This window comes from Lepidochelys olivacea (assembly GCF_965140295.1).
Source record: "Lepidochelys olivacea isolate rLepOli2 genome assembly, chromosome: 1".
Classification (NCBI taxonomy): Eukaryota; Metazoa; Chordata; order Testudines; family Cheloniidae; genus Lepidochelys; species Lepidochelys olivacea.
In genome coordinates, this window is record NC_140411.1 from 323,495,251 (window position 1) to 323,519,531 (window position 24,281).

The following is a 24,281-nucleotide window of genomic DNA, read 5'->3' on the forward strand; positions in this document are numbered from 1 at the left end:
TCTGAAATGCAGACTGCTAAAATTACAATTTAAAAAATGAAAGACAGTGATGTGCCTCCTACTTCCTCCCTGGGCCTTTTCCATGCTGCATGGCATTCCTTTTTCAGCATCAAGCATTTTAACTCTCCTTCAAACCCCTTCTGAAAATTCATTAATTTAGTCTTATTGCTTAATTATGACTTCTGCACATGTATTATCTACTTCTCTAGTCTTGCTCTATTTATGTTTAAGCTTTAGTCACTTGCTATACAACTCATTTTCTCCCTCAGCTCTCTTTCCCTACCCCACTCTGTTTTACTTCCTGTTCCGTCAGCTTCATTACAGGCCCGCTCATGTTGCACTACACATGATGGTGTTTGCAAAATCAGGCATTTAGATTGTAAACTCTCTGTAGCACAATGTCTTTTTTAATCTGTAAAGCAATAGATATTAATAATGCCACCAGCAACTTCTCCTACTGACCCTGAAATATCAGGTTTAGGTAGGCAGGATATAATTATTCAAGCAAGTATTCTGCCAGGACACGGGGGTTCACACCTGCATTCTTACAAAGACGTACACAAAAGTGCCGCAGGAACCAATGGCCATAAGCAGTCAGGTCCTCGGCTTTGAGTCTTATTTGAAATACAATACCATGAGCAGCACAGTGACATTTTTTGTCACATATTTCTCGCAAGGAGAAAGGATTTTAACTTATGATTTAAAATTAGTTCTGAATGCCAATCTGAATAAGATTAATGCAACCTTGGGTGGTAATTTCTTGAGATGACTAAGTTAACATCTGCTTGCCACTCACCTCTGCCCACAGCCTGACCGCTCAGAATCAGGTTATGAGATGATAGTCCATGGCAGCTTTAGTTGCATCTGCGGGGGTGGGGTGTCACAGGGACTGTAATGAATTGCTTCAGACAGATTCATAGGGAGAAGCCATGAACTCCTTTGTTTCAGGCTTGTGCACTTGTAAAATAGTGGACCAAGTACTAGAACTAGGACACATTGAGTAAACAGGCTGGGTTGGAGACATCCTCTCTTCTCTGCAGCTCCTGAGCTCCTCCTTCAGCCAGGGAAATCCTGGGGCACACTGGCTTAATCACTGTCCCCACAACTCCCACGCCACCTGGAGCTGGGCAGCATGGTACAAGCTTCGTAAATCCACTCCAAATCCAAATTCAAAAAATCACATCAGTTCTACTGCAACTAGGAACTCCCACCCAGAAAAATGGGGAGAGAGGAAGGGCTAACTCTAAGGGGTACTAGCATTAAGATTACAGTAAGTCATATGCTTACTCAACCTCAAATTATCTGCACTTGAACGCAAGGACTGACTAAATTGATAAAAAGGCCACTGTACCCAATAGAAATGCAGTTTTTTTTTTAAATGGGTTCATTTGTGCTTAAGCATATTGCAATTAGGAAAGCATGAAATGTCATTTATAGCTGTTCATAAGTAGCAAATGACATGTAATATTACACAGTGGCAACGTACAGGGTCACATGCTTCCACTCAGTTCTGAACCATAGAAACACCCTGCAACAACATCAAGATATTAGTAAGCATGAGTTTTATAGCTGCATGCACGATGCATAAATTAAAAAGGAAACCTGACACCAGACATGCTGGTCATTTACTCCAACATTCTCAAAGTGTTACGCAAACCCAAGTGTTTTTTTGGAAGTTGCATGACATGACAATATCATTACAATTTTTGGAGGAAAAAATTTTTTTAAAAAAGCTTGGAGCCACTGTATACCCATTCTAACCACACTGAGGTACTTTGAAATTAAATTAAGTGTACTTTGCCACAAAGTGCATCATGATGTGGACAGAACACAGAGGTGGTCTCCAAAATGCCAGGATTCTAACATCAGCACTTCACTGGTGACATAACTGGCCTCCTGATGACTGCTACAGAAGCTCAGAGAAGCAGAGATTCTAGCCCTGCATTTCTTACTGCAAACACGTTCAGGGTTAGGCTATAAGTGTCCTCCAACCCTTGAAATATATTTATTTTAAAAGGGTGTAGGTAGACAATGACACTATTCTTCTCAAACTGGGGCAGGAAAAGTGTCATCCAAATTGTGCCCATGCAAAGTAAAGGTTTCTGAACTTGGAGTAATCTTACGTACAGCAATAGGTGAGTTAACACAACAGCTACATATATTCTGGATTTCACTCCTCTTGTTTGAATACACCCAACATTATTTTCATGTTAAATTTACTTCAGAGGAATGATTAAAGATTTACAAAAAATACACTGACTTCCCTTTCTCCCTGCCCACCAAACACTCCCATACTTGTAAACATCTAGCATACTTTATGTAGCTAACATCCTATGCTTGTAGGTTCTTTGCCAACAGAAACAGGACTCACACAGGAGATCCTGTCAACAAAACAATACTGGTCCATGTGTTTTTAGGATGAACAGATGTTCCTGGGATGTTAAAAGGTTTCACAACAAATAAAAACATTCTCAAGAGTAGTACTGTACATGCAACCTATCACTATCTCATGCAGATTAAAAATAAATAAAACAAGAAGTGCAGCCAACTGGATGTTTCACAGACGAGTGTTATGCACTGTCATCCAAAAGAGCCAAAAGAATCTGTGATGTGGGTCCTGGTCTCTCATTTGCTAACCTGGCAGATCAGTTATGCATCATTCCACTGGCAAAGCACTGCAGGCTGCAGCTGCTGTACCAAAGACTGGGCAGTCCAAGGACAACCCTACAAAAAAGCCTTTATCTGGGTGCCCTCATGTTCTCAAACAGTTCCTTCCCAAATACTGTATGTTGGTGTGGGCACCACAGCTTCAAAATCAAGAACAATAGAGAGAAACAGAAGAAAGAAGCCAGGTTTTTGACAAGATGGTCCTCTTAAGCATCCCTTTTCTTGCCTTCACTGAATTGTAGTTGCAACATCTGTATTCATCTTGGGGTACTTACAGGACCCAACAAAACTGTAGTATCTGAGTACCTCCTAACTATTTAAAAATGGAAGCAATCTTCTTCTTCCTACTCTACAGCTTGATTAGTTTTGGTTTTGTTTGGCTGTTCACGTTTGTAAGCGAGAAAATCGTTTGTGTCTGTGCATGAAAATCATTTAAGGTGTTTTAAAATACACTTTGTGTTACGTGTAACTGATCAAAAAGAAATAAAAGACACTTAATTCACTCAAGTGGAAGACACCTTAAAATAAAGACTGAGCTTACATGAGCATAAACATGGAAACTTTCTCAGTGTTGTCTTTTTTGTCTTACACACATCTGCATGCCTCACAAACAGAACAGAGGGCAGAACTGGTGAAACAGGAACAAACTTGGGGGTTCTGACAATTTGGAGAATCCATGTGCAACTTTTGAATTCTGTTTGATATTATGGACTATGTATCTATATCAAACTACAAACCCCATTTTGATTATAAGGCTGGTCTGTGCCTTCTCTGCCTTTTTACCTCCATCTTGATCTGAAATTCCAATGGGTGGTAACACAAGGATTACAGTGGTCTTCTATTTAAATGGAGGAACCCTAGTTCAATGAGCTGGCTATCATCAAGAAGAACCAGTCCACCCAAGATGGGCTGGAATCCAGACAACTGATTGCCTGACTGGGGGTTTGAGGCTGAACAGAATATCACCTGATAAAGGGGGCTGGAAGTCACAGAAGGAAGGAAGGAAGGAAGCAGCCATTTTACAGAGGGAGAACGAGAGGGAAACTGGCTACAAGAGTGAGAGCTGACTCCATGTTACAAGGAGAAGGCATAAACAAGACCTGGAACCCTGAAAAGACACTAATCCTGACCCCAAAGAACACCTACAGTGGCAAGGAAACTGAGGCAGGGAATAGTGTTCAGGCATTTGTTTTTATCTAGATCTATATTTACACACTTCTTGTGGGGTCTAACGCAAAGAGCAATTGTTTGCAGAAATCCTTTTGCACAGTCTGTGCCTAAGCTTTAACTATCACATATTCCCAAAGGCGTAAACTACGTATGAGTGTCTACAGGATGAAGCTCTGGGAAGGAGTGTACTTGAGCTACTGGAGTTTCTTGGGCTGTCAGTACTGGCCCTGGGGGCTTAGGGTAGCTGGGCCTCGGGGCTCCACTTCCAAAAGGGGTATCAGACAGTTTGGCATACAAGATGTGTGCCAGAGAGGCTAGACCAGAGACAGTGCTGGAGCCTACCCAGACCAAGGGAAACTTAAAAATTACAAAAGCCCAGCATGTGGGTCCAACTACAGCATTCTGGTGAGTGTCCAGTAGCAGGAGCTCAACCAGGGCTGTGACAGGGATCATGTTAGATCATCAGCTGAACACGAGCTTCCAGTGCAACTCTGTGGACAAAAGGACTAATGCAATCTTTGCATACATAAACAGGAGAATTTTGAGTAGGAGTAGTGGGGCTTACATTACATCTGTATTTGGCACTGTGTCCAGCTTCAATATCCACAACTCAAGAAGAATATTGATAAACTGGAAAGGGTTCAGAGAAGAGCCATGAAAATGATTAAAGGATTGGGGAAAAGTGTCTTATACTGAAAGACTCAGGCTGAACAGATTGAGCTCCTGAAAAGACATTTAAGGAGCAACTTAATCAGTCTGTAAGTACCTACATGGAGAATAGAAGATTAAAGAGCTCTCTCTCAAATTAACAGATAAAGGCATAACAAGATCCAGTGGCTAGAAGCTGAAGATAGACAAATTCAGACTGGAAACAAGGCATTTAAAAAAAGAGAAAAAAAGAGGGTGTGTGTGTGTGTGTGGGCGGAAGGATTATTAACAAGTGAAACAGTTCACCAACTTATTCCAACGGTTGCGGTGGATTCTCCATCACTGGAAATTTTGAAATCAAGACTGGATGTTTTTCTAAAAAAAACATGTTCTAATTCAAAAGAATTAATTCAGGAAAGTTCAATGGCCTGTGTTATGCATGAGATCAGATTAGATAACCACAATGGTCCCTTCTGAACTTTTTAATCCATCAATTCTGACTTCCCTACTCTCTCTAGTGAAACCCTGGGTGAATAAACAAACATGAGTTTTTTAATGTTTCTCTGTAACTCTTCACTCAGTGCCACCCAGATAGTTCAGCTGACACTTGAGCTATACTTTATGCAGTGATTTCTCTTACCTTGTTTTAAGTACTTCATTGACCTTTTGTTCTAGTTCCAATCTCCTCTGACGTTCTTTTTCTAGTTCTTGTTTTAAGGTTTCGGCGTTTGTTTCTTCTCTGAGCTTCCTGAGCTCTTCCTCTGTTAAGAAAGGAAGGAAGAAAGGTTTAATTACCTTGAAGTGTTAAGAAAAATCTAAAAAAAGCAACGCATCAAGACAAATAAGTAACCAAATGGACTGCTTTACATGCATGTCTATGCAAATATATTGTCCAGAAGAACAGAAAGACCAATTTATATAATATTTTGTAATTGCTGTTGAATATGCTCTTCATAAAAAGGAAGTCTATTTTTCAACATGTCCATATGCACCATAGAAAGGTAACATTGGTTAACAATTATTTTAAAAGGATGGGGTTAATTACAATGCACTTGCAAAACAGTTAAAATACTAAAAAAGAAACATGAAATAAACTTGAGGCATAAGCTATCAGTACCCAATACAGTTTTCTATATTGGATCCCAGGAACAGGGAAGTTTCTCAAGTGATAGAAGGGTTCTTCACATTAAGATACAGCACAGGAAATACAAGGCAATTTTTTATTTTCCCTTTACATTAGATATAGGTCCAAACCAACACCCTAGATCTGAGCACTTTTAAATTTGGGCAAGTTTTTAATATAAACTTTGCCACTGAGGCCCATTCCTACCCAAGATGTAGGTTACATTTCAATAGGGTGTTATGATGCATGCTTTTAAGAAAAGCCTGTCGTGTTGAATCAACCAGTACAACCAATGAAAAGCCTACTTAATGACTAATTAATCTTGCAGTCTGAGAGGTTGGAGAGTTTACTAATAGTATCCTTTTCACAATTCCATATTAGTCTCCAATGAACAAAAGGATTCAATGTCACTTCCAGCACATCACTCTGAACAGATGCACAAAGGCATGAAACAAAACAAGACAGGAATTCTCATTAAATTTTTAAAAATGAAAGTTACTCTGCTCAGTATTTTGTTGCTTTTTTTTTTAATTGCCTTGACAATAAGCAGGAGAACAGCTGTAATGTCTCAAACTCAAAGCAAACCAGACAAGGGAAACCAGCTAATCCTGCTATCCCCACAGAAACAGATCTATGCTATAAGTTATTTCATACAAACTAACAACACATGCTTATAATAATATGTCCTGTCCTCTGGCTAGCTGTTCTGTGGGTTGTGCAATTTGCAAGAACATTTTAATATATTTTAAGTGAGTTGGTGGCAGATAGGGAGATGTTCTGTCCACTCTCCATTTCCCTCAACTCTGAATACACACTAAATGTTTACAATACATTTGGGGTAAAATAAGTGACTCAAGTGACTGATCATAGGATACAGCTCCATTTATTGCTAGGTTACTGGTTCAATTGCCACCCATGTCTGGAGGGAATGAAAATTTTTATACCACTGATGTCTTGTAAGGAGTCCCTGCAAAAAGATGGTCAAGTATTGAATGAGCATGGAAACAAAGCCACCCTCAAACCCCTAAAGGAGTTTCCTCTGTGTCAGTGTTGTGGCACATTAGGGAAAGAAGGAGGAGGAAACTTTGACAGCTATTGCACAAACTGTATCTGTTTTGTAGATAAACAAAACAGTTTCAGCGTAACAGTCAATGAGCCAGGGGTGACAATTCAGACTAGTTAAAAGTTAGTGAAATATTGCAACAAAGTATCAGGTGAAGCCCCAGTGCTGGGTAAAAATGTAATGGGCCAGAGCGAATGAAATATACAGATTAACATTAACATTACAATGAAGAAAGACAAAATGATTTTACAGTGTAGATGTACACAGCAGACCCACCAAGTGGTGCATATAAACCTCAATCACCATGAAAGATTGTTGCTTAGACCCTATTTCCTTTCCACAGTTTGTTTTCATTGATTCAGTCATACAAAATTAAATTGAAAAAAGTCAAGCATGTGAAAATCATACATGTTGCCTGAATCATCACACAATGTATAACTTATGAGTTCTGGTTGATATTATAAAGTTATTATGAAACTACTGTACCATGGAATGCATAAATATAGATGTGGTACTCCGGGGGGGGGGGGGGAGGATTCTGTGCCAAAAAAATTACATATCCTGAAAATTTTGTCAAAACAATACACTATAATCTCCAGTTTCAATTGTTTTGGTAAGTTATTTAAACTACAATACAGAAAAAAGTCACGAATAACTATTCAGCATTTCCTAAATACATTAAAGTTAAGTTACAAAACACTTGGTAACTAATAGCCTGCATTTAAATTACATTACAGAACACCAAACAGCAAAGAAAGAAAGAACAGAATGTAGTTTTAAATTGCTCAGACTTTCACACATGAAAGTCATACCATTTCGCTAATCATTGTCCTGGACCTGGCTGGATACTTTGGGAAGCATTTGGTTCTGATTTTCCTGACATTTTATTTACTGCTTGGTAAATGTATTATTTGCCCTCAAAGTCTTTTTTTTAAAATGAGTAAGTATAATAAATCCTGAGCTGTAATCTAACCTCACTGTGCCACTTTGGCACAGGAAAAAACTGAGAAAGCACATAGATCTGCCTAGCTGATTCCCTTACTGTCATTTATAAGGCTTTACCTCACTCTGGCAATGTAGGGGCCTTAAAGGTTTTACAGAATGGGAACAATTAACTAACAATAGGAACATTAACAATGTTACTAAGCTGGCAGGCTGCTACACATCTGCCTCAGGGAATGAGATCAATAAAGCATCAACAGCAACATTAACAAAATGTGGGGCTGGTTTTTTTACAAAAGCTATTTTCTTTAATTTCAAAGCAAACAATTTTCAGTAAAATGATACTATTTAATTGGGTGTTTTTTCGATTCTCAAAAAGTTACAGGCATGTTACTAGGCAGGCAGGCTGCTACATTTCTGCCTCAGCAAATGAGATCAATTAACTAGCAGGCAGGCTGCTACGTTTCTGCCTCGGGGACAGAGTCTTGCTCATGCATAATAAAAAGAACTAGCCCCCTGCACGCCCGGCAAGCCACATTAGTAAGCGAGAGGGACAGTCTCTCCCTCGCTTGTTAGCCAGCCCAGCCCCATGACAATGATTAACATCTCCCCCATAGGCATGCCCAGTTCCCTCCACCTGCACTGATTTGCGTCTCTGAGGCTGCTCCAGGCACGCCAGAACAGATGCGCTGCCTGGGTTACTGGGGAAGAGGCATATGTCCCCCTGCAGATTTCTTTTGTATTTTTCTGCACAGGGAGACACAAAAATATGCAGACCGGAGCATAGAATTCTGTCAGGAGTAATGGAGTCTGCCATGTGCTTTCAGTGCTGTAGTGTGGCCCTCCCAGTTCATAGAATCATAGAATATCAGGGTTGGAAGGGACCTCAGGAGGTCATCTAGTCCAACCCCCTGCTCAAAGCGGGACCAATCCCCAATTAAATCATCCCAGCCAGAGCTCTGTCAAGCCTGACCTTAAAAACCTCTAAGGAAGGAGATTCTACCACCTCCCTAGGTAACGCATTCCAGTGTTTCACCACCCTCCTAGTGAAAAAGTTTTTTCTAATATCCAACCTAAACCTCCCCCACTGCAACTTGAGACAATTACTCCTTGTCTTGTCATCTTCTACCACTGAGAATAGTCTAGAACCATCCTCTCTGGAACCACCTCTCAGGTAGTTGAAAGCAGCTATCAAATCCCCCCTCATTCTTCTCTTCTGCAGACTAAACAATCCCAGTTCCCTCAGCCTCTCCTCATAACTCATGTGTTCCAGACCCCTAATCATTTTTGTTGCCCTTTGCTGGACTCTCTCCAATTTATCCACATCCTTCTTGTAGTGTGGGGCCCAAAACTGGACACAGTACTCCAGATGAGGCCTCACCAATATCAAATAGAGGGGAACGATCACGTCCCTCGATCTGCTGGCTATGCCCCTACTTATACATCCCAAAATGCCATTGGCCTTCTTGGCAACAAGGGCACTCTGTTGACTCATATCCAGCTTCTCGTCCACTGTCACCCCTAGGTCCTTTTCCGCAGAACTGCTGCCTAGCCATTCGGTCCCTAGTCTGTAGCTGTGCATTGGATTCTTCTGTCCTAAGTGCAGGACCTTGCACTTATCCTTGTTGAACCTCATCAGATTTCTTTTGGCCCAATCCTCCAATTTGTCTAGGTCCCTCTGTATCCTATCCCTACCTGCCACCGTATCTACCACTCCTCCTAGTTTAGTATCATCCGCAAATTTGCTGAGAGTGCAATCCACACCATCCTCCAGATCATTTATGAAGATATTGCACAAAACCAGCCCCAGGACCGACCCTTGGGACACTCCACTTGATACCAGCTGCCAACTAGACATGCAGCCATTGATCACTACCCGTTAAGCCCGACAATCTAGCCAACTTTCTACCCACCTTATAGTGCATTTATCCAGCCCATACTTCTTTAACTTGCTGACAAGAATACTGTGGGAGACCGTGTCAAAAGCTTTGCTAAAGTCAAGAAACAATACATCCACTGCTTTTCCTTCATCCACAGAACCAGTAATCTCATCATAGAAGGCGATTAGATTAGTCAGGCATGACCTTCCCTTGGTGAATCCATGCTGACTGTTCCTGATCACTTTCCTCTCGTGTAAGTGCTTCAGGTAAGTGATTCCTTGAGGATCTGCTCCATGATTTTTCTGGGGACTGAGGTGAGGCTGTTCAGGTGCAATGGTGGATTGTTGGACCTATAATTTTTGGTCACCTATTCAAATAGAAGCACCTTGGGACAATGGGTTGGCTAATGCCAAGGGAAATCAATTTAATGAAGTTTTGTTTGCATAGGGCCGTAGAAGTGGAGAGTGAAAAACCCTCAGCAACAAAATAAAGAAAGCAGGTTGTTGTTGGGACATGTAAACTGGAGAGAGCCAGATGCACAGGAAATTTGGAAAGGAGAGGAGAATGCTTTCATAGCAGAGGGTCCTGCTTAACTGCAGGACCAGCCAAGAAAGAAGAGTGCTAGCTGACTTTAAGAGGGGGACTCCATGATCCTGGACCCCTCAGAGGTCTCTGCCCTCAATCCAAAGGACTCTCCAGAACAGTGACAAAACTGACGCAGAGAAATGTCTATAGGTGTGTTTATTATTTTGTCTAGATTTGTATTTCTTGTAATATCTAAGTAGAGTGATTGTGTTTAAAATCCTATGCAAAAGATGTCTGTCTGGGTGTCTGTTGGCCTGCACTTTCACATGGCCCTGAAGAATTAAACTGAAAACCCAGAGCACCCTCTCAGCTGGAGTTCTGGGACAGCATGTGCTTAAGCTATGAGCAGAGTCTGAGGGGTCAGCACTGTCCCAGGTACTAGGCAGTTGGACTGCAGGGTCTCATTTCTCAGAAGATAGTGCCAGATCAATCAAGAGTATGCCTAGACAGCCCAACCAGGGGCAGTGCCTGGACTTTGTTCAGACTCAGAAAGTTTAAAGCACACAGCCCACTTCGCTGGGCCCCAAACACAACCACCTGGTGAGTGTCCAGCCAGGAGGGGCTCTACCACTGCTGTGTATGACAGTTAGCAAATTCCTGAATATAAGTTGGAACCTTAATTCTGGTCTCTTGTGCATTCATCCTATACATTGAATGAGGCAGGGGTCCTATGGGAAAAAATATGTGATCATCATATTTAAGACTGTACAATAAAGCATATGCACAAGATAGCAAAATTAAGATTGCAAGGACAACCATAAATCTGACATTTCCTAACTTTCAAGTTCATAATTTTGGAACTCAAATAATGTTCCTTTAATGTAGACTTTTAGCATGTGATTTCCTAGGTTTTTGGGGAAGGTTTTTCTAAAAGGAAAACAATGGTAAAACAGCCCCCATATCAGAGGAGTTTGAACTCTAGACATTCAGAACTTCAGCATATAACTAACTACATTAGGTAGCATCAGCAGAAGACCTATCCCAGAAGGGAAGCAGAAAGGGACCATGCACTGGTCCAGGATATGTTGGTGTTGAAGACGACACCTCCTTCCCCCAATTTCCCACCAATACAGCTGCTTTGGAGCAGTAGCAGACACTCCCAATGCAACGTCTCCTACTTTTGACAGCAGTGTAGGTCTGGCTCTTTAGAACGTTCATGTGCAGTTAGTTTGGCATGCTTACAAATCCTGCTAAGTAACTGAAGAGTAAGTGGCAGTTTTCAACAGTTTGTAACTCAGGCAAATCTGAACACAATTTAATGGGACAAAGATAGACACGTCTCTAGCTCCAGGACTTTGTCCCTGCAGAATTTCAATGGTCTGCTGCACACAGTGGAGTTCTTAGAGCTACTCAAAAAAAGTCCACAAGAATCTTTTACAGGGGAAAATTCTTCAGGGTACACAGCAACTTGTCTGTAAAGTATTACAAATGGGTGAATCCTACTGCACCCTCAACAGATGACAAAAACTTGAATTAGTACCTGAAACTCAGCCCCCCCTCCTGTGATTTGATCTTAAAGATCCCACCCCCAGTTCCCAGAATACAGACACACATACACACGCCAGAAACCTCAGTCTAAGTTGGCTTTTGCTACAGTTTTCTTCCAGGACCTTCTATGATGTAGCTCCTTACGTCCCTCTGGCCCAAACATACACTCCCACACACTTTATATACTGGACCTACCTACCAGCATAATTTTTCAGTAATTACAATGTACAGTTTTAGCACCACCACCAAAGGTGATTTTAGAAAAGCGCCCTGCAATTTTTTCTGTAACAGGGTCATGTCTCATTCTATTACAAAGACTTGGGTGCTGTATAAATAAAAATTATTTTAAAAAAGTCATTAAAACAATGAAGGGAAATTATCTGAACAAGTTTAAATTGTAAGATTTAAGTACAATTAAATAGTTTATAGTTTAGGCTAGATAAGTATATAGTACAATAGACCCTAATAGCAGAAATCATCAGCAGTAGGATGAGATTCCAAAACAACTTTTGGATGCAAGATGAGATTCCAAAATAAATGTAGGGTCTTCAGTTTTTCCAAAGCATCCCCCCTCTTCACCAATGCCTTCCTCAAATATGATAGCCAAATTCTGTATGCCTTAGATCTAGAACTTCATATGACAACAGGAAGTTTGTCTGCACCAAGAATTTTTGTCTGCACGGTAACATCTTGATGCCAGGATAAAATGTCTAGAGGTTGTAATGATACAAAAGGCAGTTAGGTCAAGACATCTACAGCTCCGTGCAGATAATGCACATTTCAGTGTTTTCCTTATCAAATATCCTTTGATGATACTAGTTAGCTAGAAGACCACCTTTTCATTAGATTGAATACTTTTGAAGTGAAGCAGGTAATTTTTGGCAATGTCTGTATGTAAAATAGTAACATACTACATTATAGACTGGGAAGACTCATTATGGCAGTAAACTAGATTTCTAATCTCATCAGAAATGCACACACGGTAAGGAGGACAGTCTTCTCTTAATACCGATCATAAACTGCTGCAGTATCTATTGTGCCTTTTACCAGATAATCTATGTAGCAGCACTGCTTGCTAAATATAGAGGTATGTGACACACTGGCAGACCAGGTACCAGCTCATTCCAAGGTCACTGGGCCGCACTGAACACTTAACTGACAAATGCATAGCTGGAAACCAGTCTGGCTCGTCTGGGTCCTAGTGTTGTTAAAACAGACAGAGTTGTAAGAACGTGTTTAGACATTATGAAATGCTTGTCAGATGCTGCATGTAGTAATCTTATTTAGAATATCTGTATCCCACATTATAGGATAATATTTAAGTGTTTGCTCTGTAACTATAAAAACATTTGATAAGACTATAAACCCCACAGTAAGGAGAGAAGCATTACTTAGTGTGAAATACCAGTTTACCACAACTTGTGTCATCTCCTTCCCAACAAAAGAAGCCTATAGACTCAGGCCAAACCATTGTTGAACATCAGTGGACAAAACACTTTGTTGATTGCTTCCCCCACACCCATGAAGAAGGTATGTGCATAAGCCCTCATCCCACCACAGCTTGAACACTGGGAGAAGGGAATAAAAATCCCTGCTAAGGAGAAATTGTTATCACTACGTTGCTTGGAATTCAAAGAGGGCAATATTTATAAGCATAAGCAAGGGATCCCCAAGCTCCTTCGCTTGGGTTAGCCACAACGAACATATAGAGAGCTTGTATGCAGTGTTGTGGTAGCTTTGTCAGTCCCAGGATATGAGAGACAAGGTGGCTGAAATAATATATTTTACTAGACCAACCTTTGTTGGTGAGAGATACGTGCTTTCAAGATTATACAGAGCTCTTCTTCATGTCCAGGAAATGTACTCAGATTGTCACAGTTAGATACAAGATAGATTTGCATATTATAGCAGCTACTATTACCTTTTGAAACCTAAGACTGTAACTCATTTGTGTGTGTATGTTTACCTGCATTAACTTTTTAAATAACTAGTTCCTTTCTTAGTTAATAAATCTTTAGTTAGTTTTTTTACAGGATTGGCTATAAAGTGCATACTTTAAAGAGAGCTCTGCAGTGCAATTAACCTGGGGTAAGTGATTGGTCCTTTGGGCCTCAGAGTAATCTGAATATTATTGTGATTTTTGGTGTAAGGGACCCTCTATCACAAAGGCAGGACTGCCAAGGCGGCAAGATAGAGCGGAATATCCAAGGGGACTGTGTGATTCCATGTTAAGGCTATTGTTGTGCTTGTGGAGTTCATACTTGTTACTTGGCTGGCAAAATCTAATTACAGAACATACAACTGATTTGGGGTTTGTGTCCTGCTTCTTGACAATCTGCCCTAAGTTGGCACCCACATTCGTGAGTCACTCCAGGCAGCCTGACAGTATGTTTGTGTGATAGTACCTCAAATTTCAGGTCAGTGCTGGAGTACAGCCCATAAGGCAAGATTTATGTTTACCAAAGCAGTACAATATCAGGCACTGTATTATACTGACTTTGAGGACAATGAGTTGAATAAAAGTGGCAATGGAAAGGTTAAATATGCGCTCTGGTTATAGATAGTTAAACACTGATGTTTCCCAGTGTAAGCTTAAGACAGAAATAGTTCCTCTATGTCTGTGTTAATTATGGTAAATCCGCTAGGACTCCCTGAATACTATTTCAGTTCAAACATGTTGTGTAATTGGTACAGACTAACATACTAAATCCCAGTCACACACTGGGAAACTGGATCTGTCAGCAACAATGGCAGCGCCAGACACTGTAAAATAATTTTAATAGGAACTTACTACCATTGCCAGCTTTGTTATTTCCCCGGAAGCGAACATTTAAAAGTTTTCCAAGAGGGTCAGACATACAGTACTGCTTGTAGAATGTCAGCATCTGTCTGACAGAGTTCAGAATAGGACTCTTGACATATTAACTACCAGGCTTGTTCCTATTTTTGATACAGATTTCAATCGAAGCCAGTAACCCCAATATCAGTAATAAAAATAAACTATAAACTAACATTTACATATTCAGTCAACCACAGAGATCAATATCCCATTTCCCCCTATCTCCTGTGGTGTATCCAATTGCTCAAACATTCAGAGGAAAGCTCATTTTCTGCCTGAGGAGAAAACACAGATGAAAGCCTAAAAGGCATCCATGCCATTGCTTGTCATTTTCTAATTCACAATATTTAGCAGCCAGATCTGCCAAAAGAAAAAACTCCATAAAAAAAACCCAAATTGTTTTTTTGTCTCCTACCACCACTCTACCCTGAGCAAAAGGTTTCCTCTGGCTAAAAGCAGGAAAGCTTACAACTCCTTGAACATGGGAATGAATTTGTCTACTCCCAATACATATTCTTCAAATAAAAAATCTGGCAAAACATTTTCCAATAGTGATCTGCCTGGGAACCATAGTATAATACCAAAACCTGAGAATAAGGGTATGGACAAGGGTGATCCAGTGCACTTAGATTTTCAGAGAACCTTTGACAAGGTCCCTCACCAAAGGCTCTTACGCAAAGTAAGCTGTCATAGGATAAAAGGGAATGTCATCTCATGGATCAGAAACTGGTTAAACGATTGTAAACAAAGGGTAGAAATAAATTATCAGTTTTCAGAATGGAGAGGTAAATGGAGGTAAATAGTGGTGTCCCCTCACGGGTCTGAACTGAGACCAGACCTATTCAACATATTCATAAATGATCTGGAAAAAGGGGTAAACAGTGAGGTGGACAAATTTGCAGAGGATACAAAACTACTCAAGACAGTTAAGCCCAAAGCAGACTGCGAAGAGCTACAAAGGGATCTCACAAACTGGGTGTCTGGGCAACAAAATGGCACATGAAATTCAATGTTGATAAATGTGAAGTAATGCACATTGGAAAACAATTCCAACTATACATGTAAAATGATGGAATCTAAATTTGCTGTTACCACTCAAGAGAGAGATCTTGGAGTCATTATGGATAGTTCTCTGAAAACATCCATTCAATATGCAGCGGCAATCAAAAAAGCTAACAGCATGTTGGGAATCATTAGGAAAGGGATAGAAAATAAATAGGGCCCTACCAAATTCATGGTCCATTTCGGTCAATTTTATGGTCAGAAATTTAAAAATTGTAAATTTCATTATTTCAGCTATTTAAATATGGATTTCACAGTGTTGTGATTGTAGGGGTACTGACCCAAAAAGGAGTTGGGGGGGGAGTCACAAGGTTATTGAAGTGGGGGTTGGGGGTACTGCTCCCCTTGCTTCTGCGTTGCTGCTGGTGGTGGCGCTGCCTTCAGAGACGGGTGCCCGGCCAACAGCCACCGCTCTCCAGCAGCCCAGCTCTCAAGGCAGCGCAGAAGTAAGGGTGGCAATACTGCAACCCCCCTGAAACTCCCTTTTGGGTCAGGACCACCAATCTGAGAAACACTGGTCTCCCTCTTGAAATTTGTATAGTATAGGGTAAAAGCACACAAAACACCAGATTTCACAGTCCATGATGCGTTTTTTCATGGCCGTGAATTTGATAGGGCCTTAAGACAGAAAATATCATATTGCCTCTATATAAATTCATGGTATGCACACATCTTGAATACTGTGTGCAAATCTGGCAGCCCCATCTAAAAAAAAAAGATATATTGGAATTGGAAAAGGTACGGAAAAGGGGTAACAAAAATGATGACAGGTATGGAACTGCTTCCATATCAAGAGAGATTAATAAGACTTGGACTTTTCAGCTTGGAAGAGAGACAACTAAGATGACAGAGGTCTATAAAATCATGACTGGTGTGGAGAAAGTAATTAAGGAAGCGTTATTTACCGCTTCTCATAACACGAGAGGTAGGGGTCATCAAATGAAATTAGTAGGCAGCAGGTTTAAAACAAACAAAAGGAAGTATTTCTTCACACAACGCACAGTCAACCTGTAGAACTTTTTGCCAGAGGATGTTGTCAAGGCCAAGACTATAACAGAGTTCAAAAAAGAACTAGATAAGTTCATGGAAGATAGATCCATCATGGCTATTAACGACAATGGGAAGGGATGTAATAGCATGTGAGTGTCCCTAGCCTCGGGATTGCCAGAAACTGGGAGTGGACGACTGGATGGATCCATTTGATGATTGCCTGTTCTGTTCATGCCCTCTGACGCAACCTGGCATTGGCCACTGTCGGAAGACAGGATACTGGGCTAGATGGACCACTGGTCTGACCCAGTATGGCCGTTATGTTTTTAACCTGCTACAAACAAGAGCCTGTGTAAGTAGCGCATCTCCCTCTGCAAGACCTCACACAAATTCCAATTTCCTACTTGCATGTGTAGTATTAAACTAATCCTCCCTTTACCTCTACCTAGCTGCTGCTATATACAGCAACTGTCTCCCAAAACCAATACTCTAGGCTCCTCATTTTCTCTATTTCCTGTTCCCTTGGTTTCTTTATAATCTCTCTGCTTCAGGCCTTCTTTCATGTTTGATTTCTACACTTAGCGCTGACCCTCCCCTCTCCCCCCTACTTCATATATGCCTTAGCATTTTACAGCAGTCCTGAGAAACAGTTTCCATGTCCCTCCTCCCTTGCCTCCAAAATGTAACCAATTCCTGTCCACCATCATGCACAAGTACTAGCAAGATGAGTCTGAGAGACACACCAAACTTAACTAGCTCACTTTACATAAAAATCCTGCTTCTTTCCTCTGGAGAAACTTTGCTACAAACTGAAGATCTGAACAAAGGACTGAATGACCTATCCAAGCTGTGGATGTATTCATGACTTGACCTAAGCCAGCAGTTTATTCCATCACTGCTACAAGCTTGAACCAAGAACTTTGTCATTACTGCATATAATTGATTCCTTTAACCAATTTTAACTCTCACCTTTCTTTCTTTTTATAAATAAAACTTTAGATTTTACATACTAAGGGATTGGCATGATTTTTGGGTAAGTTATATATTGACCGGGGTGTGTGGCTGGTCCTTTGGGATCAGAAGAACCTATTTGATGAGACTAGTTGTAAAGAACCACTCATCTCTGAATCTAGTATTTTTGGTGGAGATATAAGAACTGGAATGCCTGAGGAAACTGCCTTTATGTTTTCTTGTTAGCCAGTGTGGTGAATTAGGAGTTTACTTTTGTTGCTGGTTTGGTATATCTTATAAAAGATTAAACCACCAGTTTTGGGTTGTGTTTGTCCTATTTCTCAGCAGTTCGTCCTGAATTTGGCACCCTCAGCTGTGACCCACTAAGGCACAGTTACACATGCGCACACACACTTTAGGTCCCTACACTCTACCTACACTGCTGCTAACCTGGAGCCCAGGTACTTATTTTCTTTTAAGCCTAGCAATCACTGTATAATTTCAATGCTATCCTTACAAGGAAGTGGGCTAGGAATACACACACATACATGTACCCGGAGATTTTCCTTTACATTTACAGCTCCCTTAAATCAAAGAGGCCCATAACTGTGGACTTTGCAGGGCACAAAGACCAATTCTGGCATCAAAAAACCTTCCTCCTCCAAATTCTTCCTTAAAACTGACTTTGGGGAAGTTTTCCTAAATTGACCTTTTTGTACCCATACCATGCCACTTTGCTTTTATATTGCTACCTCATGTCTATGTTTGAGTTAAACTATAAACCTCTTGGGACAGGAACTTTCTGACTTTGGCCAAACTTGTTGCTTTGAGGGTGGGGACAGGATGGGGACAGGAGGGAGAAAGGGGTTGTTTGTTTGAATCTATATTTAGATACCCAGATGAATGATGAGTAAACACGGATCTTGCCCTACATGTTTTTGTGTAAGGGTGTATACTTACAGCAGGCTAAATATTGCATGTATCATCCTCTTCCTGCTTATGAGCCACTTGAGCTACCCCTGTACACAACACAAAACAAAGGTTACTACAGTGTTGCATGCTATATAAAACTGTTGCAATTCCCAATGTATTGGTGTCTGCAACAGCTTCCCCATTCTTACTTGGCTGAGAGTTCCAATGAAAACAGAATTAAGAACATAAAGTCTTTTTTTCACTAAGGGCCTCTCCCCTCAACTCATTCATCATCCAAATAAGTCAAACCGAACTAGTCTGTTTAAAATGTACTACGATTCATTTTTCAATCAAAAGTCAGTTTTCAGGGCACATATAATCAAAGTAACGAGTGTCAGATTCATTACTACTTCCTAGAATCATTTAAAATTGAATTATAATAAGTATATTGTACAGGAAATTCTCATGGTTAGTTTGTTCTATTGAGCTGTCATGAGTAGCATCCTACATTCAAGATGTAATCCTAATTGTACATATTAATTTACAGGAATAATGTCTTAGTGACAATGTACTTTAATTTAAAATATCATGCGTGTTTAACAAGACTCATTTTGGTGAACTGCCAACTATTGCAGATATGCAATGTTGGAAGATACCAGATTTTACCATCTGAAATGGAAACCCAGACTTGAAGAAGAGCTATGTATAAGCTTGAAAACTTGTCTCTATCACCAACAGATGCAGATCCAATAAAAGATATTACATCACCCACCTTGTCTCTCCAAGCACTGCAGAGTCAAAAGATAATGTAGGTCAGCATATCCTGTGTCATTATGATTGGTTTATTAGAGACATTTATTTTGTGTAAACCTCAATAGAAGAAAGAAATCCATACATAATGCAAGATAAATAGGTGGCAAAAGTGAAAGACCTCAAGCAATGTGTGCTTAGAAATAATAAACATGCCTACCTAAAAAAGATGACAATCAGATCTGCCATTGCAGTCAAAATTTGTTACCAGTGCACAGGAAGTGGAAGAAACAAAAAGGGGTGAGGGGAAAGAGGATTGCCTGCCTGAAGAATTTCAGTGTGATCTTTCAATAAATGGGCATGACTATTATTTTTTGAAGTGGCAGATCACTTCCTTCTTCTGCCACCTCTGCATGTGATAACCTCTCTCTATCTTATTCTTAGTTATTGTGAACTATTTAACTTTCTCAAATACAAATAGTTAGTCCTCACAGCTAGTCAGACTTGTTTGTAGTGAGAGAAAAGGAAGTCTTCTTCACCTCATTCAGATTTCCTCTGAAATGCAATCGTGAATGATAGGAAAGGGACATTATTAGCTTTTCTGTCTGAAGTTTGACACCCACTAGTTTCAGCAGGAGAATAGTAAGGTATTCAGAAACTAAGGCGATAAGGGCCATGAACAGGACACAGTCCCTTATAGGTAGTAACAAAAATACCTAAAGTCATTATACACAAAAGATTAGAGAGAAAACAGTTCTCTGCTAGTTTTGTTTACTTCATGTGTTTGGCAACATACTTGTGTATTGTCAATGTAATGAATTCCCATGTGCAGGCAGGCAGTCTTCCTCTTGCCTGCATGGGTCTTTTACCCAGTAACTAGTGAGAGAAGCATTTTTAAGAATAGGAAAACATGATTTGGTTACAGCCATAAATATTGGCAGGGGGAACTCAGTGGCAGGTGCTGTACCTGAAACTACGTTTAGATTTTTTTTTTTTAAACAGATTAAATTTCAAGTGCCTGTTTAAAATGCATGTAACATTTTTCTTCTTTAATATCTGCATTTCCTCCTCCGTACCAATCCCCTCCGCTACCAAACAAATAGTTTAAACTATTTCCATATGATGGAAAGTATGGGTGAATCTGACATTAGTAGAGACACAAGGTGGGTGAGGTAATATCTTTTAATCGGACCAACTTCTGTTGGTGAGAGACACAGCTTTCAAGCTTACACAGAGTTCTTCTTCAGGTCATTTGTAGAAAGAGAGAGACTTCTCTGACTTCACAGAATCATAGAATATCAGGGTTGGAAGGGACCTCAAGGAGGTCATCTAGTCCAAACCCCTGCTCAAAGCAGGACCAATTCCCAACTAAATCATCAAAACTGGTCCCAGGACCAACCCTTGGGCACTCCATTTAATACTGGTTGTCAACTAGACATGGAGCCATTGATCACTACCCATTGAGCCAGATGATCTAGCCAGCTTTCTATCCACCTTATAGTCCATTCATCCAGCCCATACTACTTTAACTTGCTGGCAAGAATACTGTGGAAGACCCTATCAAAAGCTTTGCTAAAGTCAAGGAATAACAAGTCCACTGCTTTCCCCTCATCCACAGAGCCATCTTATCTCATCATAGAAGGCAATTAGGTTAGTCAGGTATGACTTGCCCTTGGTGAATCCATGCTGACTGTTCCTGATCACCTTCCTCTCCTCTAATGGCTTCAGAATTGATTCCTTGAGGACCTGCTCCATGATTTTTCCAGGGACTGAGGTGAGGCTGACTGGCCTGTAGTTCCCCAGATCCTCCTCCTTCCCTTTTTTAAAGATGGGCACTACATTAGCCTTTTTCCAGTCATCCGGGACCTCCCCCGATCGCCATGAGTTTTCAAAGATAATGGCCAATGGCTCTGCAATCACATCCGCCAACTCCTTCCTCCGCCAAGTTCAGGAGGCGGGGTCAGAGTCTTCCACTGATTGGAGCCCTGCTTGCCCGAAGGCAGCATCATCTCTGGCCTGCTCCATAATCACAAAGTGTGTGGTAAAGGCATGGATGGAGGACCACGTCACTGCTCCGCAGATTTCCTGAGTAGGGATCTGCGCCAGGAATGCTGCTGATGAAGCCTGTGCCCTGGTGGAGTGCGCAGCCATCGGAGGTGTGGGAACATCCCCCAAGTTGTAGCACTCGCGGATGCAGAATGTGATCCATAATGAAATGCATTGTGATGACACAGGTAGGCCTTTCATTCTCTCCGCCATGAATAGCTGGATCGATTTTCTGAACGGCTTCATTCTCTCGATGTAGAAAGCTAGCGCCCTCTGGACAGCTTGTCAGTGGGATCTGCTCCCTCTCGCTAGAATGCGGTTTAGGGTAGAACACCATGAGAAAGATGGCCTGGTTAATATGAAACTGGGACACCACCTTTGGAAGAAAAGCAGGATGAGGTCTGAGCTGCACCTTGTCCTTACAGAACACGGTATAAGGGGGCTCTGACGATAGGGCCCTGAGTTCAGACACCCTCTGGCCGAGGTTATCGCCACCAGAAATGCTACCTTGTAAGAGAGGTAGAGGAGGGAGCATGTTGCCCAGGGCTCGAAGCGTGGTCCCATGAGTCTAGAAAGGACCAGATTGAGGTCCAGACTGGGACAGGCTGACTGATATTATGGTATAGCCTATCGAATCCTTTTAAGAGCCATCTGACCCTGGGGTTAGCAAACGGCCCTCCAAGCGGCCCTCCTCGCCCAGGTGAAAGGCCGAGATGGCAGCTAAGTGCACCCTTACTGATGACAACGAAAGCCCCTGCTGCTGCAGATGGAGGAGGCAGTCCAGAATAAACACTGATGCTAGTGTCAGGGACGAATGGCGCTGCGCCAACCAGACTGAAAATCTATTCCACTTGGCAAGATATGTGGCTCTTGTAGAGGGTTTTCTGTTGCCAAGTAGACCTGTCTAAACTGGTCTGAACAGGAAAGCTCCATCTTCAACCATGGAGCTTCCACGCTATGAGGTGAAGCGACTCGAGGTTCGGATGTTGAAGACAACCATGATCTTGGGTCAAAAGGTCCAGGAAGAGCAGCAGGGTGATCGGGGTTTCCATGGACATGCCTATGAGAGATATGTAACAGTGCTGACTGGGTCAGGCTGGTACTATCAATATGACCTGAGCTCATTCCCTCTGGGTCTTGAGGAGCACCTTGTGAACGAGCAGTATGGGTGGAAAGGTATATAGGAGACAATCTCCCTAGTGGAGGCGGAACACATCCTTGCTGGAGCCCAGGCTGTGATTTTGGAAGGAGCAGAACTGCTGGCACTTCCTGTTGTATTGCATGGCGAACAGGTCTATCTGGGGAAAGCACCACCTCTGGAAGATTGAAATTGTGACGTTCGGGCGAAGGGACCACTCATGGCTGTGAAACAACCTGCTGAGGTGGTCCGCCAGCTTGTTCTGTACCCCAGGGAGGTATGATGCAGTATTGAATGTTCTACACAGAAGTCCCACAGCATGAGGGTTTCCTGGAACAGGCGAGAGGAGCGTACACCCCCGTTTGTTGTCCATCATGACTGATGCATGTTGTCCCATTAAGTATGCCCGGAAGATCTGGCATGCCAGGCACACCACTCTCAGCTCTCTGACATTGATGTGGAGAGTCAGATCTGCCTAAGACCTTGAGTACTGCAGTCTCCTAGATATGCTCCCCAGCCCAAGTCTGATGCGTCCGCCACTAGCGACAGAGACAGCTGCGGACTGGCAAAGGGAATCCCTGAGCATACCTCCTGAGGGTTGAGCCACCAAAGGAGAGAGTCGAGGACCGGGTGAGGTGGGATCACTATCCTGTCCAAGCTGTCCCTGGCCGGGCGGTACACTGTCACAAGCCATAACTGAACAGGTCGAAGCCTGGGTCTGGCATACTGCACCACGTAGGTACAGGCAGCCATGGGTCGGAGAAGCTTCAGGCAGTTTCTTGCTGTGGAAGTAGGAAACTGGCTGAGGCCTTGAATGATATCGATCAGGGCCAGAAGTGTTGCTTGAGGCAGATATGCCCTGGCCTGGGTCAATTCTATCCTCTGGACAGGGGACAGCGATTTCGCTTCGTTTAGGAGACCCAGGTTGTCAAAGGTGGCTCTGATCAATCTGACCTGAGCTTCCACTTGGGTCTTGGAAAGGCCCTTGATCAGCCAGTCATCGAGGTATGGAAACACCTGTACCCAATGCCTGTGCAGAAATGCAGCAACGACTGCCATGCACTTGGTGAAAACACAAGGTGCTGCTGACAGGCTGAATAGGAGGACTGTAAATTGGTAGTGGGTGTTGTTCACCACGAACCTGAGGTTCTTCCAATAGGGCTGGGTGACCGTGATATGAAAGAATGTGTCCTTCAAGTCGAGGGAGGCATACCAGTCTGCTGGATCCAATGAGGGAATGATGAAGGCCAAAGAGACCATGCGGAACTTGAGTTTCTTCACAAACTTGTTGATTTCTCGCAGATCCAGGATTGGCCTGAGGCCGCCTTTAGCTTTCAGTATTAGGAAATACCGGGAATAAAAGCCCTCGCCCCTATGCTCCTGAGGAACCTCCTCCACTGCCCCTAAAGATAGGGGTGATTGCACGCACCTCCTGGATAAAGAGCTGCTCATGAGGAGGGTCCCTGAAGAGGGACAGGGGAGGGGGGTTGGAAGGGAGGGAGGGCAAAGAATTGGATGGAGTATCCCCCCTCTACCATGCAAAGCACCCACCGGTCCAAGGTGATACGGGACCATGCACGTAGAAAAGGGATAGTTGGGAAGAGAAGGTAAGATGGGATGGATCCATTGTCAGGTGTGGTACACTGTCCTCGACCGTGCCTTCAAAAGGCCATCTTGGCCCCCCCGAAGATGGTTTCGGTTGTCACAAGCCCTGGCTAGAGGGTTGGCGCGGCCTTCTCCTGCCATTCTGATTCCTCCTTCTGGACCTGTTTTGGCGGTTCCGCTGACCGAACCGCTGCTGGGGCTGTGGATGGAAGTCTCTGCTGCTTTGAAGGAATATAGAGGCTCAGGGACCTGAGGGTGGCTCTGGAATCTTTAAGGCAGTTTAGCCTTTTGTCTGTCTTCTGTGAGTCTTGGATGGTTTGCTGTACCTCATAGGGGAGGCCAGAAACCTGGAGCCATGAGCCCCTTCTCATGGCCACTCCAGTAGCCATAACACTGGTTGCCACATCTGCCCAGCAAAGTGC

At 42.2% G+C, this 24,281-nt stretch overlaps 1 protein-coding gene across 2 annotated transcripts in view; it reads right to left on the reverse strand.

Moving 5' to 3' along the window:
* GRAMD4 (GRAM domain containing 4) overlaps nucleotides 1–24,281 on the reverse strand; it is a 148,953-nt gene that overhangs the window by 32,878 nt on the left and 91,794 nt on the right. For both annotated transcript variants that reach the window (XM_084617398.1, XM_084617397.1), the window contains exon 4: nucleotides 5,126–5,246. In XM_084617398.1, the coding sequence (XP_084473524.1) occupies nucleotides 5,126–5,246 (121 nt within the window). The remainder of the gene's footprint in view (nucleotides 1–5,125; nucleotides 5,247–24,281) is intronic.